The sequence below is a fragment of the Populus trichocarpa genome, chromosome 5, assembly GCF_000002775.5.
Source record: "Populus trichocarpa isolate Nisqually-1 chromosome 5, P.trichocarpa_v4.1, whole genome shotgun sequence".
NCBI classification, from domain to species: domain Eukaryota; kingdom Viridiplantae; phylum Streptophyta; class Magnoliopsida; order Malpighiales; family Salicaceae; genus Populus; species Populus trichocarpa.
In genome coordinates this window covers 17,302,742-17,322,213 of record NC_037289.2, presented here as the reverse complement: position 1 = coordinate 17,322,213, position 19,472 = coordinate 17,302,742, and the positions used below count along the sequence as shown (strand labels likewise).

Here is a 19,472-nt window from a genome sequence, read left to right as displayed (position 1 = left end):
ACAAACATCATTCACAACATGACTAATTCCAATCGATGAAGGTCCAGCCAATATTGGTTCTGCGACATAAGGCTCCCCATGTACAGTCCAATTTTCATAACAAGGTAAAAAACCTTTTGTCAATAGATGTTTACAAATATCATCTTCCTTTAAAAACATTTGATTTTTGCACCTCACACAAGGACATCTAATTTTTCCCCCAGATATATTTTTATCAATTGAAAATGCAAAATTGATAAATCTTCTAACACCGGTAATGTATTCAGGACAAAGGCGACCATCCATAAGACGACGATACATCCACAATCGATCATCCATGTTAATCTAATTAACATGATAACACCAATAAGCATTTTTAGAAATAAGCATACTTCTTTAACTACTAGTATTTAAACAATCCTTTAAAATAAAATATGTACCACATAAATAAACTTTAATTATTTGTCCAGCTCACACATATATCAAGCTAAAAAATGTTAATGATTGGATATATGCACATGTGTTTGTAAGAACTTGGATAACTGTTTTTCTTCTACTTTTTGTTATATGTTTATTTTAAAGCGGTAAGATTTCTGATTATGCAAGAAACCTATTGAGTTTTTAATTATATGGGCTGTTTAGTGTGACAATATGAGTGTGTGAAGAATTCCCTTTGCCATGGTGATGCTTTATCACCCATGGTCAGAATACGTGATTAATAACACATTCACAGCTTAAAAATAAAGTTTTGTTTTATTTTAATCACAGCTTGGTTCAACTGTAATTGGTTTAAAGATCGATTGTACTGTTTACCTAATAAGTGGGTCTCTTTTACTTTTACTTTTTCTATTTAATTTTAATTTTAATTTTTAATCAAAGTCTCCCTTCCCTTTGCCTCCAAGATGGAAGTACAAAATGACCTTCCATCATTTCACCAGGAAGGTGGAGGGGATTTACCCTGCGTTTTTGCTCATTGCTTTAAATAAATCTTAATAATTTTCATTTATATTTTCTAACTAGTGACAAAAGTAGAATTTTAGATTATGTTCGGTTAGTATTTTATACAGAATGAATGGATAAAGAAAAAAAATATTTAGTTGAAAAAATATTAAATAAATTTATCTTTATAGTAGTTTTGGAGTTCCTTTTTTTTATTGGTCCTTCTAACTTTTGTTACCACCTCAAATAGTTTTTTTTTTTATTTGAATCCTTTTATTTTTATTGGATCCATCAAACTTTTTATTTTTATTCGGATCTTTTTTTGGTAAACTAAGAAATGGTAGATGAAATCATAAACATGCGAGGTAATACAAGATTAAAGAATTTTTTTTATTTTTTAATAAAGATGAAAATGCAATATAAAAAAAAAACATAATTTATTATGGGTTACAATAGTTACTCACATTTGTATCTGTCTCTTAATCATATACATTGTATTTATCTTTTATGTCGTAGTGAAATAATAATTATAATACTGGTGGATGAAAATATAAATACCTTTGTTTTATAAATTCTTTAGGCACAATCCAATTTAGTTAATTTCATGTACTAGTAGATTTGTTGCCTTCTTTCTTCTCTTAATACGTATGGAGCATAATATTATTGTTAATTAATTGACATGAGCAAACCGTAAGAGAAATGCTGTCTTCTCAATCTCAACGTCACAGTATGTTTCAAGACTTGACAGGTAGCACGACATTTAAATTTGCAATTAATTGATATATTATTCAGCCACCTCTAGGTTTCATTTTGGTCTCATAATTTCCATCCAAAAGAAACTCAATATCAGATTTAATGAAAGAAAATCATTCAATTAGTTTTCTTATACAAACTGTCAATATTGTCCCAATGAAAGGCAGAGTTCCAATTAATTGAAAAAATTACAATAGGCATGCCCAACAGAAAAATTATGCATGATATAATTATGCAACCATGTAAAAATGGAGCAAAATAGACTTACCTAAGCCCTAAGAATCAATGGCCCAAGGTGGAGGTTTTCTTATTGCAACCCAATCAGATTTAGCCAACTCTATTGGATTATATTGTGATCCAATAAGCCATTCATATTGCTGGAAAAATAAAAAACATAAACAGTATGTTAAACCCATTAAGTTATAACAATTGCTAGTCTTTAAAACAAATCCAAGTTAAACTATGAAAAACAGAAAGCATATCCAAGTTAAAGTATGAATTTTTAATATTTTTTTGGCACTTGTCTTCTCATAACAAATATTTTTTCATTTAAGATCTTGTATGCGAAAATTTCATTTAATTTAATAACAAGGAACTAACTTATAGTTTTAAAAAATTAAATTATAATTTACTCTAATTATTATCTCTTAAAACCTATAACTTAATAGGAATTTTTATGGTTAGGACATAATTTTTCTACAAAACCAAGCCTTTGCATAAAAGGAAATTCCAATGAGATGCTTTTAGTTCAAAGAGCAAAACAATAAGGTACAAAAAGCATAGCACAAACAACTTAGCTGTAAATAAACCTAGCTAACCAAAACAACAATTACTGCATAATCCAAAAGAGCAGCTGTGTGGGAATATAAAAAGGATATGGTGTAAATTATAAATAAGAAGGAATCACAGAAAAAAAATTCTTCAATTAATAAAATTGATTACTAGCCATTTCATAAATTCTTGAACTGCTAAAACATAAAACCAACACAACAATCATCAGTTCATCTTGATAAGGTAAATGCACTTACTGTTTGATCATAAGCATCTATTCCTTCACTGTCTAACAGTAAGAGATTGTACTGAGTTCCATCAAGGGCAGTTCTCTTTAACGGTGCACTCCACAACCAAAGTCCTTTTGTACATGGCCGATGAGTGGATGCTACTTGAAATCCACTACTCCTGCCAAGAAGCTACAATACACAAGTCCACCTCTTAGTTAATAACTGACACATGAGGTCAGTTGCAGAAATGAAATGTCATAACAAATAACTCTAAAATAAGCTTCAAGAAACAAAATTCCAGTAGACATTCGTTGATAAATCTACTAGTGTACATCTTAGATAAAGGAATTGTGTATAACATCTTAAACCCATCCAGTTATAACACTTGCTAGTCTTTAAAACAAATCCAAGTTAAACTATGAAAAACAGAAAGCATATCCAAGTTAAACTATTAATTTTTAATATTTTTTGGCACTTGTCTTCTCATAACAATTTTTTTCTTCTAAGTATAACCTGAAAAATTTCAATCTTGAACATGATTCATTTTGAAATTTTAAAATAACTAACATTTAATTTATAACAAGGAACTAACTTATGGTTTTCAAAAACATAATGACTAACTTATAAAATCATAAAAATGCATAGAATAAATTATAATTAACTCTAATTAACAATGGTAGCAGATGCAGAAAATGGTAACAGTTTGTATAAAAACAGTAAATGACATGTAGAAAAATTGCATGAACAAAGGAAGATGGATGCATTAAATGATATTCCATGTAAATGACATGTAGTATAAGAGCACAAGACCTCAAAAGGACAAAGCATTAAGGAGACCATATTAAATAATAGTAAGAACGCAACACACCGCTTTCGTGCCAAGAAGAACCCAAAGGCTGATTAATTATTGAGGAAGATAACTTGATGCCACGCTTAAAAACCTAAGCCATCATATTGAACAAAGTCATGTCAGGACCCAGAATAAAAAAAAAAAAAGCCAAATAACAAAGCAAGCATTAGGTACTGTAACAAAAAGAGTAAATATTACAGGTTTTTATCCAAAATTCAATAGCTGAAGCATACATGTAGATGAATTATATAGCCAGTTCCAAACTCCCTATTATATCTAGAATGTCTTTGAGTTGAAAAAAATAAAATAAAAAATAGTTAAATTAAGGGAATTTTTAAAAACAGAGAAAGAATATTAAAAAAAATAAATGAAATTAAATAGTGAAATTACTATATTTCATGTACTAAAAAATCATGTCCCATTTCTTACATTATTTCTCTAACTTTTTTAAATTCTCAATGTAACTATCATATTAAAATATAATTAAGAGCATTTTAGATTAAAAAAAAATATTTAGGGTTTGGGATCCTGCATCCTTACGGGTGGGTTGCTGGTCTAGCTAGGCAAGGTGAGAATAATGAACATTAATTAGGGGGAAGGAAGGATTAAAAAGAAAAATTAGATACCATCTAACATTTTTAGCTGAACTGAATTAAAAGCCGCCACCTAAACCATTTGGTGATCAATAACGTTTCCAAATCATGCATGCTGACCTCAAGACAGGACAATCAAGTGAAAACAGACAACATATATAGCTAATGTGGGAAATTAACTAATCACCATGCAAGGAGGAGGCAACCATGAATTCTAACCTCTTTCACTACACAATTCTGCTACTTATATATATAACAAGTAAAACAGCAAGAAAAAAAAGAATGAATGAAGATACAAAAATAAAACAGCAATCTTATTAACGAAACACAACATCAACAAGCAAGTTTCCTTATATATATATAAGCATATGAATACATGCAAAACACCTAGGTGTCGGCGCACAGGAGGACAAAAAGACTTGCAGACATCAAAGAACACCCAGCATCAATAAGACTACTTGTTAAAAATTAAATTGGGGGTTTTGATAAATTTTCAATTAAACATGCATAATTTCCATAAATCACTCTCTTCCAGACACATGAATTGCCAGCATTGGTCCAGTTGCATAAAATCATTCAATTTATGAACCGTAACCCTAAAAATTAATTTGGGGGGTTTTGATAAATTTTCAATTAAACATGCATAATTAGGTTATAAATCATGGTAAAAACATTTCATAAACCTTATATTATCGAATTAATAGACTAAAACCATTATTCAAAGTATCGAAAAAAAAATTGTTACCTGTGTTCTTCAGTTACAGGTGAGGGAGATGGATCTACACGACAGAATAACACCTGAGATTGGAAAAGTTAGGTTAGAACTATTTAGTGTAACTTAAATTGCAACAAAGAAAACAAAAACCCTAAATTAATTACCTGAGCTATTGAAGAAAAGAGTGCAAAACCCAACCCGTTTACAAGGAGAAGGGGTAAATCAGGATATTCGATGGTGATTATGATGGGTCTGGTGCGATGTTGCCATGGGTCTGTGTTTTTGATGGTTTACAGAGAAATATTGAAACTGTTAAGATGAAGGAGAAGAATTAGGGATGCTGAAGACGAATGCGAAGATGATGAACAGTTTGGTATAAAGGAAAATCAAATCAATGAAGAGAGGGTGATTTTTCAACAGTTATGGATCGATGTTATTAGGGACGAAGGATATACTAGAAGAGTGGAAGTTAATTAATTTTCAGCTGTAATTGGTTTTGTTGGTCTCTGTATTTCGGTGTGAGGGGAGAGTACTGGTGGAAAGTACTGGTGAACGAAAATAAACGGTTCAGATTTTATCATAATAAGTGTAATCAACGATCTACATAATTTTGGTTTTATATTAAGATTTAAATATTTATTTTTTCAATTAGCAATGGAAAATCCGTTGCTAAATTCAACGTAAAGTTTGCAATGGATTATCCGTTGCTAAAGCCTGTTGCTAATATTAAGAAAATAATATATGTATAATCCATTGCAAATCTGTTGCTCAATTTAGCAACGGAATTATCCGTTGCTAAATTCAGATGCTAATAGCCCCTGTTTTTAGTAGTGTATACTCCTTTTTTGCTTATCATGATGCAATTTTTAGCCATTAAATTAGCCATTGATAAAAAGTTTTTGCATGCTATCGCACCCTCTGTGTTTCTTATAGCTTGATTTCTATCCATTTTCGATGCTTTTTTTAAGCTGCCATTGTTTGTTTTCATTTAGCTATTGGATGTTGTGGTGCACGTTGTCCTCTTATCTATTAATTTCATGAATTTTATCCATGAATTCACAACTCAAGTTCGATTTCTGCATCATTTGTTGGCACCTATTTTTGTTACGCTGTGAGAGTTCATGCTGCTTCCTTTCTTGCACTGAAAGCACGACCTCCATTTTTCTGTCTAGCTTGAGACCTGTGCTATGAGACCAGCAGCTTCCTCTATTGCCATGCAGCTATCTTCTTGGTCATTTTTAAGTTGTTTTTCCATTAACCTTCAGTTACAGCCACTGTTTTTCCTTCTCTTTTAATCCACATGCACGCGCGGTACCTTAACATGCTTTCACTCCCAAGTGTTAGCCTCAAACCAACACCTTAATTTACATTGAATTCCTTTCCCTCTCTTGACAGGTTCTGACGCATTCTTTTCCATGCGGGGGCAGTAACTACCGGGCTTGCCAGCTTCGGAAGAGCAACATGAAATGCAATTCCAGGCTTGCACTGCTGCCACCTCATCATCAACTTCTCAAACACCCAATCGCAATTCCTTTCCCTTGGATCTCTTCTTTTTAGTAGTTCATGGACTTTTTGTTGCGTAACTAATAGCATTGCAGTGGTTTCTCTATTAATTTTTTGGTTATGTTTATACCAAAGAGACTTCAAAGGTTTTCTTTAGCATGAAATATCACAACCTTGGTTTTTGATTGTAAACTTCATAGAAAGATTTTGCGATCTACTGTTGCTCTTTCTTTCATTAACACCGCTGCGAACACGCTCAACAAAGAAAGAGAATGCCTGCGGCGGAGCGCAGGCACCATAGAGCTAGTATATATATTAGCGTATCTCAATTTGCCCGAACTATTGAACACAGATCAATTTGACCGAGAGCAAACTTTTAAAACAAGCATGCAGAAGGCCTAAAACCAGTAACCCACCTGGCCAAAGATCTTAATAATATACAATAATAATGGGCAACTCTAAAAAATGATGGTGGGAGGGAATGAAAACGGGTTGACCCGGCTGGGCAATAGTGGTGGATGCGGTCTGCGCCAGAATTAGTGTTAGATACGAGTCCCAAAAAAACATAAGAATGGGTGAGAGACTGTGCAAGCGTCAAAGGAAGCCAATCATGAGGACTGGTAAGAATGACAGGAGATTGATAGCTGTACTACATGATGGTTTCAAAATCGAATTCCTTCCCTATCATCCCATCATCAACAACAGCAGCAGCCAATGAGGATTCAGACTAAACTAAACTGGCATTAGGGTTTCTTCTGTTTTTGAAAGATTTGACTCAATTAGTACTAGTATCTATCTCCTTTCCTCTTAAGAAAAAGAAAATCAAATTCCAACCTGTCTTACATAAAAAACAAATGAATAGTAGTATTGTGTACCTCGGAAATCGGTCCCTTGTACTTGATGCAGCCACTGCCAGACTGCATTTCATCACTGTAGCACCACCACCACAACTCAATCGATTCCTCTCTGCATTTTTTGAGGGGCGTGATCATTTCTACACTCCATTATGGAACCCAGCACACACCCCCACAAGACTTCGTACTTGTATTGCCATTTCTGTATTATTGTTTCATTTGTTATCAAGGTCTTCCCGATTAGCAAATGAAACGATTAAAAATCCTGACAGCAATTTATTTTAATCTCATTAATTTACAGAAGTTAGGAACATTAATCGTCTATCTTCCTTAGGATTAAGTTGAAGTGGGGGAGGTTTCACCTAGTTTTGAACCCGTCTCACTCACTTGAAAGAAATTGGCGCAAGAATTTTAGTATTTCACCAAGGCAGATCTTTCAAGATTATCAACGTCTATTAACGCCGATTATAGAAGATTCTCAAAAGCTACATATAAAATCTTCAAAACTATCAACTTGCTCTGTTGTAAGAATAGCCACTTTGGCAATAAAATTCAATCTATTTCTTAATTACGAGGTTTTGCCCCACGTACCGGGTAAGAAACTAGTACACCACATAAGGCGACATATAATTAATGAATCATGAAACACAGTATCCTGGAATACAAAACTCAACTTCAAAATGAAAAACCTCTTCTCTTATGAACCTGAAAATTGATAAGAATAAGAATACATCATCCATCTCATTCTCCGTATAAGAGCATGAGAGGTAACAACTTAATCTATCAATAAAAAAAGACACATCAAAACTCAAAATGGTTCCATTCTTTTTTTTTTTGTCTAACTATGAACTGGCCTTACTGCTGGTACAGGCACCCCGAATATACAAGTGGAGCTTGTTCTCACACTGCTGTAGTTCAAGCATTTGCCTGCACTACCGGAACTCTCCACAGAAGGAACTCTTTTATCATCATGCACAACTTCCTCCTCCTCCTCCTCCTCCTCTAGTGTGTCATCACTATCAACATTCTTAACACAATAATCATTTTCACCATCATTGCCATTTACTTCCACATCTGTACTTTCTTCCACCAGGCTTTCATTTTCCTCCAGCTCTTCTTCGTGTTCTTGCTCGAGTACTTGCTCATCTTCTTCAATATCATTGCACTCAAGATCATTCTCAATGCCATAGCGTCTCTCATGATTAAAAACAAAAGGAAGGGCCGAAACTTCATCATCTAAAGGAACAAGATGCAAGGTGAGGCGTCCATTGCATCTGTGAGCCCGAAAGTACTCATGATGCCTGACCTTCTCTTTTCTAAGTATCAACCTTCCATCACTTGTATAGTACCTCTTTAAAACCCAAGGCATATGGGAAGGCAAATTTTCCGTACGAGCCAACAATGGTATTGGTGGTGGAAACTCCTTTTTCTTAGCCCACCGTTGATCTCTCTTTTCGCGATTACAACTCCCATAATTAGTCTCTTCTTTCTTTGGTGGTGATGCGAAAATATCTTCATTGTTCTTGAGATCAAGACAACTCTCCATACCGATATACTCACCATTGAGAGTTGAAGATGATGGTGATGAAACGTTGTAAGCCATGCTATTGCTTGAACTTAAGCTATCACAACTATTAATAAACTTTTCCTCCTCTGGGGTTTCAAGTCTTAGAGCCAAAAGAGACTGTTGTAGTGAATTATGGGTTTGCGTTGATGTTTCTTGGTTTTGGCTCTTCATTTTAAAGGGGAAAACTAAAAAATAAACGAATGAGTTTGGGATTAGGTATGGATTGGGAATCTAGAACTGCATGGAGAGAACAGTGCTGTTGGCAGTGTGGCTGGTCATTAAATACCAGCAGCTTTTCAAAATAGAGAAGGGTGGGATGGTGGCTGGGAGATAGAAAGAGAAAACAGTGTGATATGATATCGATAAGAAAAGTATGGAGAAGAGAGAAAGATAACAGCAAAAAGACAGCTAATTGATATATATATGTGACGTCAAGATTTGGTTCCATATGTGGATTTGAGATATTCATAATCTGGTACCATTACTAACTTGCCTGCAAGAAGAGAAAACATCCATACACAATCAAAATCATGTTCTCCTTTACGACAAGATTTTGTGAAGCAGGAAACTGCATGCGTAATATTTATCACTAATTAAAGAGGTTTAACATACGGTTAGTAAGGATAAAACATACCATGTAGAAATGGAATCTCTTTAATAAGATTATTTAAAGATACAGATGCAATAAAATGATCAATTTCTAGAAGAAACTATGCAATTTATATATGGTCGAATGAAAGTTTCTAAAGCTTAAGTACACAAGAAAATTTACCAGAGCTAGATTTGTGTTTTTTGTTCCCATGCTTAGACTGTACATCGGGGATAGGCTTTCTTTTTACATTATAATGGAGGAAAGCTGAAATTGCCAGACTCAATCAAACATGCTTTCCTTAAAAAAAACACCACCGTGTAAACAACCGGTAGCCAAGCCTCCATGTGCGTAGGCTGGCATTTTGGGTCAAGGTATTAAGATGTACATGGTCTCTTTATATCCACAGGCTCCACAAGACAGAGCCTCATCATGAACCGTCAATGCGGTCCACTGGGTATAAAATGGATTATCCAAGACTAAAAACAACTGAATCCCAATTTGTTTTCAGTATGAGAATATATATTTGATAAAAACAAAAGAAAGGGAAGTCTAAAAAGGTCCATAAAGCTTGACAGTGAAGAATGAAGAGAAAAAGATCTGGCATGCAAAGTTGGATGACTAAAAACCAGAAAACAAAGCCTGGACATTTCTTCGACTATTTGCTAGCTAGCTTTTCTTTTTCTGGGAGATTAAACAGATCAATTTTCTGCATATTCTAGGAAAATATATTATCTTCGAGTATTTTTAACAAATTAAAAAAAAAACTAATAATCAATCGGGGTCAGAGAATTTAACAGCGAATGCACTGCTGTTAAACATCAAAATTCTTGTGTGCTGCGTAGAGTTTATTAACTAAATTATTCACGATGTGTTGCATTATTCTTAAAGAAATTATAAGCTTTCTAGGGTTTAATCTTCTTAAATATACTATAAAAACAAAAGCAGAAACTAAAGATAAAATAGTATAAACGGGGGAAATCACCAATACCATAAAAAAGTACGTGCTCCTAGCTAATTCACACCGATGCAACACAACTTGTAAAACCCACAAATAAAACGAACATGATTAAGAAGACGATGAAACAAATCAAGCAAAAAGATGATACAAATAATCCGAACGACACCCGCAATGATAAACAAGATTAAAAAATGAACAGAAAAGGGCACCCAGCATTAATAACCAAAGGCTGATCATATATCACAAGATCAAACAAAAACAATCGAGCATTTATTTTATACATATGATCATCACAAGAATGTATTCATGTATCTAATAACATAACATGTGATACACAAAAGATGAAAAGGGATATCATAAAATTGGATAAAAAAGAACTTACCAATGAAATTAAGGATAAAAGAGGAGAGGAGATGATGAATCGTTGTGTTCTTGTGGAGCATCACCTCCGAAGATGTTACAACGAAGGGACACTACACAGAATAGAGGACGATACGATTCCTTGATGCCCCCAGAAGGGCAACTCACAATACGAGAGGCACCAAGACAGAGAGGCAATGTATAGGCACACCGCTTTAATCCAAGATTTTATTCTCCTCTTATCAATTTATATCTTTTTTTTAAGTCGTATATTTTTTCTTTTATTTGCTTGATGCATAAAATAATAAATTTTTAAAGAAAAAAACTTGAAAAACAATTTATCCATATAATATCAGCGTGATTCTGGAAAATAGTCGCATATCTTAATGCGGGCTTTAAGGGATATTAGGGTGTCAACCAATTTTGGTCAATCCCTCGCTTGCTTACCTGTTAATTGTTTATTTTAGGACTTCAAATATTCCAGATTTTTTTAACATGTAAGGAGTTCCTTAACTCGTACGACAATTAAAAATAAAATAAAATAAAATTGCGGTTACCACTTTTTTGTTGGATTAGGAACTAATGATCTGTATTCCAATTATAATTTTTTTTGCCTTTGTTTTTTGTTTTCTATCCCATGAAAGTTTTAATTTTTGAGTTCAGAATTGATAAAGATGATATATAGCAAATTGTCAATATAAACTTAGATAGTAAAATCATAACTAATTTTTTATAACTAATTATATATTGATAATTCTAGTTAAGAAATTAAATTACATTAAAATATTATAAAATGAGTCAATAATATTATAATCAATGAGTGATTTAAATAAAATGAGAGAGATAGATAATATGAATTAATAAATTAATGATATGAAGAAATAAAAAGTCTCAAAATAAAATTTCTCAATACAAGAGAATCACTAAAAGGTAGGGAACACACATAAACCTAGTGACAACCTGGTTGTTCCCATCATAATAAGTCTTGATAGACCCCTTTTGAGTTGCAAGCTAATGAGTTTAAATTAGTAATTAACTAATATAAATTCAATAATGAAATAAACCTCTAAACAATGTCTAATGCACTAGCTAGATAGAATTTAAATTAAAAATAAATATTTAAAAATAAATAAATAAATAAAATAGAATAATAAAAAAATCTTCTTGTTAAAATTCCTCAATGTAGTCTGAATCTTCAATTTTTGTATATTCTTAGCAGATTTGAGTCTTAATTTCAAACATGTCATTCTCTCTTGTTTGGATGAATTATTGGGCCTACGATATATAGTTGGAAAGTTTCAGATGTATAGTTTCTATCACAACTTTAATTGAAACAAAATTTCACCGGTAGCTCTAGATATGTCCCAAACAGTACACGAAGGTATTTTTTGACATTTTTGACAATATTAGTTTACTAAATTTGACCCTCTTAAATATTATTTTCCCTAACTCCATTTGACTAAAAATTTACCACAATATATTTTCATGTATCTAATATTTTCCTATAAAATTTAAGCTTTATCTAATATACGGTTTGAAAGATACGCTCAATCTCACAAAACTAGTCATCAGACATTTTAAGGCCAAATTTGGATCTGACTTGGTTATATCACAAATTTAGTAAACTCGTAATATCGAACCGAGTTTACCAATTTTACCGATTTTGCACGAGTTAAGTCCGATTTTACTAGTTTCGTGTTTGTAGTCCGATTTAGCAAGCTTGATATAGAGTTTACTCGTAATTTAGATATATGTTGACTCGTAAAATCGTAAGATTTTATGAGTTAACTCGTGATTTTAACAACCTTGATATAGAGTGATCGGTTCGATCAATGAAAATTGTGCCATATCCAATTTGAGTTGGCAGAAAAAAGTACACAGGCAAAGCCACTAACTCACATTAACATTAACAAATTGTTCAATAAATCATAAGCAATTATAGATTAATATTGTAATAGAAGAAAAATTAAAAAAAAACACAAAATTTAATATGGTTCGAAAATATGCTTATATCCATAAAAATAGGGAGCTTTTATTTTCACTATATCAATATAGGGTTACATTATATGTATTTATAGTAGATCCACTACTAGAAAATTAACAAATACAAATGGATACACCGACATAATATTTTTATCGGTAGATTGTGGTGAATTTTTCCAACTGAATATGTCCTTGTAATATCCTTCGGTACACACTGAAAAAAATATTTTATCGGTATATATCGAGGGAATTACAATGGGAAAAAATGAATGAAAAAAAGCTAAAAAATACGATGACGTGTCATTTTTACAAACAGAATTACCAATGAATTTCAATCTATCGATTAAATTCATCTGTAATATTTAATTTATGACCTGACGAGTGACCCTCCTCTCTCCCTCCCCCATTTCTTCTTTTTCCTCAATTTTTCTTTATAATAAACAACACAACCCCCTAATTTTATCACAAATCAACCTCCCACTATAAATCCAATCACCTCAACACTTAGTTTGTCAGCATCCCTCTTCTAATTCAGATTTTATTAAGCATTCCCCAATTCAAGTAAGCAAAACTACCCATTTTTATTTGAACTCAATTTTGAAATGTTAATTTTTATTGTATATTTTTGTAGTATATGTATTTTGTTTGTGTGTTTACTTATTTTATAGTTTTTTCTTATAGAAATTTATTATATGAATGTATAATTTGTACATGTTATGGTTTGTTTGAGATTTTTATAAAATTATATTTTTTTGTAAATTGATGAAATTTATTTTTAATTTCTGACTTAGGTGTTTTGTGAGAAAATAAATAATGGTTTATTTAACGAGCCTATTTTATATTTTGTCAATTTAGTTGTTGAGTTGAATTTTTGGTAAATGTATAGAAATATGAATTTATGTAGTTAATTGATAATGAATTAGTTGTGCTACTAAAATAGTCTGAATAAGTTTGAGTTAAACCAATGTTATGTTATTTATTTAGTTTATGTAATTAATCAATACATGTTGTCATCAATATTCTATATAAGTCTGGCTTAAGTAATGGATGATCGTTCATGGATGTATCGAGATTCACTCGAAGGGTTGCGTAGGATGAATTATTGCAATAGAGTTTTTATTAATCATGCATTATCTAATTCGAGAAATATTAGTGGAGGCGGTATTAGATGTACATATAAGAGATGTAAAAATAAAAGTTTCTCGATCCAGATGTTGTAACGATACATCTTCTATAAAAAGGTTCATGAAGAGATACTTGTGTTGGTTTGCATATGTTCCTCACGAAACCATGGTAAAAAGGATGGTTGAGTCAACTTCTAGTTCTAATAACGTGCATGAAGTTATAGATGACAATAGTAATCCTTATAGGAATATGGTTATGGAAGCGATGAGAATGAATTAAGGTTAGGCCGGTCAATGTCCAATCGTAGATGAAGAACCTAATATAAACACGGCTAAGTTTTTTTATCTTTTGAAAGACTCTGACGAACAATTATAGGATGAGTGCATCAATCACAGCAAATTATCAATCATTACACAGGTGTTCACCATCAAGTCAGATCATAAGTTGAGTGAGACCGATTATGATAGAATTGTTAATTGGGCGAAAAGCATTTTACCTTAAGGGAATAGGCTGAAAGAGAACTTTTATGCTGCTAAATCCATGATGAAACCCCTCGACCTAGGATACCAGAAAATTAACATGTGTCTAAACTTCTGCATGTTGTACTACCTTAAAAATACAGAGTTAACTGTGTGTAGATCATGTGTAATTATGAAAAGTAAGTCAATAATATTAATAAAGAGAAAAAACAAGACACTTTTATTATTTAATTTCATCAATTAACTATATTGTTAGAAAAAAAATTAATCAAACTATTGTACACCAATGGATACCGACAAACTCTAAAATTAAAAAAAAACAATAATCTAAAAACTTGGTTGAGTACAAGTTGAGTGAACTCTTTACTCATTGACAAGGAAACAAATTGATATAAATCAACTTTTTCTGGAAATTGAATTTACATTATTATGTATTTGCAAGTTTAAATATTTTGGGTAGTCTCCTGTATGGAGAAGGTGCTCCCATTTTTTTTTTTTAAATAAAAATTATTAACGGTATCTTAATACTTTAATTTGTATAGATGTCTAGGAGAAAGTCAATAGCATGTTGTATGGACATGATATTTGCTAGTTTTTCTAGCAGTGCTTCTAACGACTTTGAGTCGTTAAGGGAGGTCCCTTCATAATGGGATCTATTTACTCGGAAGTACCAGGCTCAGTGGAAGAACAACATTTCAATGTAGGTTTGTTTTCCCTTCACAATGGCATGTTAATAATTTTAAAAAAATTAATTCAATTAAATAATGCAATTTCAGGTTTACAAACATTGAGGTTGCCAAAACCATAACATCAACAATGAAATCGTCGATAGAAATTGCATTGTTTCAATGAAGTCAGGTTTTCAAATATCCTGAATGGAAACCTATGATTGATGCCTATTTTAGAAGTTTTAAGGTTAGTATTAAATTAACTATATTTTTTTATGTTAATTTGGTTAGTTTATTTATATTAATGAAATTTTTATTCTATAAATTTTAACTGCAAGGAAAAATTTTAACGGGATAGAGCTAACAACACTATTCCAATAAAAGTTTTGAAGAATCACGCTGCAACTAGGTAATATTATAATCAAAATAAATTTTTTTGATTTTTGGTATGAGGTGCAAAAAAATACTAAAAAATATGCGAAATAAAACGAGCTTCTAGGCTAGAAAGAGGTGGCTGTTTGGAAGGATTTTAGACCGTCGTATGTCTCAGAGGCTATGTGGGCATAATATATTTAACACGTGACGTCCAAACATTTCATGCGACAATCACACTTCGGTGCAGTGAACCGAAACTAGCGTGTTCATGGCTTTGTTACCACACGCACTGGCGGGACCGTTCCGTTTTTCTTGCATGCAAAACCAATGATAAAAGTCTTTTTTAATTACATCCATTTGTTTTATTTGTTGTTTTTTTATAAATATATTTAACTAACATTATTTTTCTCTTGCGGGAACGTAAGCCAAGCCTGATGAAGCTTTTTATGGAAATATACATGCGGATTAATGATTGCCAAAAAGGTGCCATTTTTGGGTTATTCTTTAAATTCACCTGTTTTTCTTCCAAAAAAAAATAATAAAAAAATAATAGCAAGAAGAATAGCATTTTGGTAAAAACAAGCTGGGAGAATTACAAATATTGAAAAAATCAACCTGTAATTTTGGATGGAATCGGGAGCCTAATTGTACCGTATTATGCCAAATCTAGAGAAATAATATGAATACCAGGTCAAATGAAATGATTTTTGGATGAATCTACATAAACATTAAGCTTAGGGATATAATTAGATTTTTAGTAGTCCAATTTGATTTAATCATGGGCCAAATTGAGAATTTAATTATGTTTAAGAATTAATTTTGGTCCAATTAAAAGATTTAATTAGGTGCAAGGATTTAATTATACTTTTAATGAGTCAAATTAATTTAATTAGGGACTTAATTGGTGAAAAATTAAGTTTGGAAGCCCAATTTGAGCTTAACTGAGAAGATTGGAATTTTAGGAGACCAAATTTAATTTTTTCTAAGTCAATTGATTTAAATCAGAGGTAAAATTGCAAGAAAATCAAAGTTTTGGGGTCAATTAAGGGTTAAATGGAAGAAATTCACAATCAAGGACCTAAAATGTCCAAAACAGCACCGTTTTGAACAGGAAAAAAGAAAGATAGATCAGATAACTTATCGTCTAATTACTGTTCATCTTCTTCTTCAATTAAGTCCGAAAAGACTGCTCAGGGGGCTATCTTTCAGGAGCATTTAATGCTTCATTTCTCCACCATTGACAAACATTTAACTACACCTCAGGGGTAAAATTGCAAGAAAATCAAAGTTTTGGGGTCAATTAAGGGTTAAATTGAAGAAATTCACAATCAAGGACCTAAAATGTCCAAAACAGCACCGTTTTGAACAGGAAAAAAAAAAGATAGATCAGATAACTTATCGTCTAATTACTGTTCATCTTCTTCTTCAATTAAGTCCGAAAAGACTACTCAGGGGGCTATCTTTCAGGAGCATTTAATGCTTCATTTCTCCACCACAATTGACAAACATTTTACTACACCTCAGTATGGTTTTTTGGCCGATTGACACCACATCGGCCTTGGTGTTGCCCTAAAATGGCCAACTCAAGCAGCCTTGAGTTGTCAAAATTTGACAGTCCATAATAGCCACTTTGAACCGATGGTTGAGATCTTTCTAGTTTGAATCAAGGGCCAAGATTTGTTTCCAAAAGAGACAAAGCATCCCTCTTCCACCCCCTATAGATAGGGATGGATTCCATGCCTTTAAGGAGGAGAAATGAGAGTGTAAAGTTTCTAAAAAATCAGTATTTCTTCCTAGATTTTTTCTTTCTTCCCCGCCAGAAATCATCTTCCTCTTCTTTCGATGCGCCTTCGCTGTAAGCACCGCCACTAACAACACGTTGGCCTTCCCAGCACCACCGGCTAGCCGTCCCCCACAGCTGATAACGTTATTCTTCCTCTTTGGTTGCAAAAATTGCAGCCATTTGCATGCAGAATGGCAACCTATTCTATATGCAAATAAAATATAATTAACATGGTTATTGGGCTGGGCCAACAATCACATGGACTAGACCCTTTTTGGCCTAGTCCATGTGGGTTGGGCCGGGTCCAGTCCACCTAAAAAACGAGCCTATTGGGCCGCCAGTCGGCCCAACCCGGCTAGGCCGGTCCAGCCCCATATAATAATAATAATAATAACAAAACAAAAAATTTTCAAAATTTATGATTTTCTTGTATGTTATTCTAACAATTTTACATAATATCGGGCTATATATTTATATTGTAAGATACAGATCCAGTATTAAAATACTCAGTTTTCCCCGAAACATTTCAAAAAAAAATTTGAAATTGAAAAAAAAATCTCAATTTTTTAAAATTAATTTCCTCTTAAAAAAACAAAAATATTTTGTTTTCATGCATATGCCCGAATCCTAAAAGTTTTCCAAACATATATTCATAAAAAACAAAAAACAATTATATCTTTCTCATGTTTTAAAAATGCAAAAAAAAAAAAAAAAGATATCGTAACCAGTTTATGGTTATCTATTAAGGTTCAAGCAAAATATCAAAAACCCTTCACCAATCATTTTGTTGGTTTATATTTAAAATATTAGGGTTTAGTTGTAGATTTTAATACATGAGGGTGTAAAATTACATAATAGAGTATACCTTCATATATTAAATATACAAAAACAAAAAATATAAATAAATAAATGTGATGCTAAAAGGTAGAGACTCTCTTACGAAAAGAGATCTATCTTAGACCTTAGAAAAAGACCAATAAATAAAAACTTGATCTGAAAAAACAATCAAACAACAATGCAGCTTACCTCAGGTAGGGTGCAATAGGGGTGATACGTTTTCTCCTTGCACAACCAGTCCCTTACCCGGACTCTTGCAGACCATAGGTTTGTTAGTAACCATAATACTAGGTGGCGACTCCTGAACCTTATAATCATAATTTTATGATTAAATCCAAAACTCTTTTCTTTCCAACTCAACACCTCTCAGGAGGCAAACCCGTTGTCATCACTCGACGGTGCACACGACAAAGTGGTGCAACAACTCATGGATAGCCGAGCTTAACACTTTGTGGTATATTGGCTTTCAACCATTTTTTTCTTAAATTATTTTTTTAAAATTTGTTGACTTTTTTTTCCATGATATCTATAACATTTGGTTGAAAGAGAGATACATTGATGATCCTTCGACCCATTCGGATCTCGATCCATATTTGTAGTTGGAGGAAGGATTGTCCGATGGACTCGATAGAAATTGGGTGTATGGTCTCTCTAACACTACAATTGAGGACTTGTGGATTACCCATAATGTTTCAACTATTGGATGGTCACAATTGATTTTGAGCACTTAAACTCCAGAGTTCGAGGTGATTTTAGACCAACGAGTTCAAGCTTGAATGACTCATCTTGCTGCTGATTATGAACGACTTAATGGTAAGATGTTCGAACTCCACCCATTGGTAATTAAAATGAGATCACATATGGGTGGCACATGTGCTCCCTTTTGTTCGCCCTAAGGTCTCGACGAAGACCTGCCTTCTCTTTTTCCTGCGGCCCCTTTATTCCAGATTAATTATATTTAAACTTATAAATGTTTAAATTTGTAATAAATATTTGATTTTTATATTAATTTAATTTATATTAGTTATTCTCTATTTCTATTTAATATATTTTAAAAAATATAAATGTTTAAATTATTACTAACGAGGTTATCGATGAACTTAGTTTGTCGGTATATTCCAGAGAGTTGAAAAACAAATAACTACAAATACCATTGATTTTTTTATTTTTGTTTACTAGATTTTTTTTAAAAAAATTCTAAATTATTACTGACGGGGTTACCTACAACAGTTTGTCAGTATATTCCAGAGAGTTGTAAAAGAATTACTACAAATATCATTTCTATTGTTTACTCACCAACAAAATAACAGATGGTCTATTTGTAGTTATATGTCAAATTCACCGAAGAACATACCAATGAAAAAAATCACTGATTGAAAGACATGGTTTTTCTATCAGTGATATGTTATATTCATCAATGGAAATACCAATGGAATGAAGCAGGTAACTTTTTTGACGCTCTTTTTCTGTTAGTAAATCCATCGGTAAAACTATTACCGACATACCAAAAATCATCGACTAGAGTTTTTCTGATGAATTATTTCCATCTATGAGTACG

The 19,472-nt window shown here is 32.3% G+C and overlaps 1 protein-coding gene and 1 long non-coding RNA gene across 2 annotated transcripts; both read right to left on the bottom strand.

Moving 5' to 3' along the window:
* Window positions 1–2,434: 2,434 nt before the first annotated feature.
* On the bottom strand, window positions 2,435–4,918 carry LOC7468915 (uncharacterized). Its single transcript, XR_002981668.2, has 3 exons — window positions 4,861–4,918; window positions 3,541–3,613; window positions 2,435–2,861 (listed from the first exon to the last, which is right to left on the bottom strand). It is a non-coding gene; the product is annotated as an uncharacterized LOC7468915 (long non-coding RNA).
* Window positions 4,919–7,782: 2,864 nt separating this feature from the next.
* Window positions 7,783–10,899, bottom strand: LOC7468308 (uncharacterized). The gene is made up of 2 exons (XM_002306557.4): window positions 10,687–10,899; window positions 7,783–9,247 (listed from the first exon to the last, which is right to left on the bottom strand). Exon 2 carries the CDS (start codon window positions 8,923–8,925, stop codon window positions 8,026–8,028), a length of 900 nt encoding a protein of 299 aa, XP_002306593.3. The 5' UTR covers window positions 8,926–9,247; window positions 10,687–10,899; the 3' UTR covers window positions 7,783–8,025.
* Between the last annotated feature and the right edge of the window lie 8,573 nt (window positions 10,900–19,472).

Bases quoted from the DNA above. Each gene is read 5' to 3' on its own strand.
- LOC7468308 (XM_002306557.4), bottom strand. From the start codon at position 8,925: ATGAAGAGCCAAAACCAAGAAACATCAACGCAAACCCATAATTCACTA.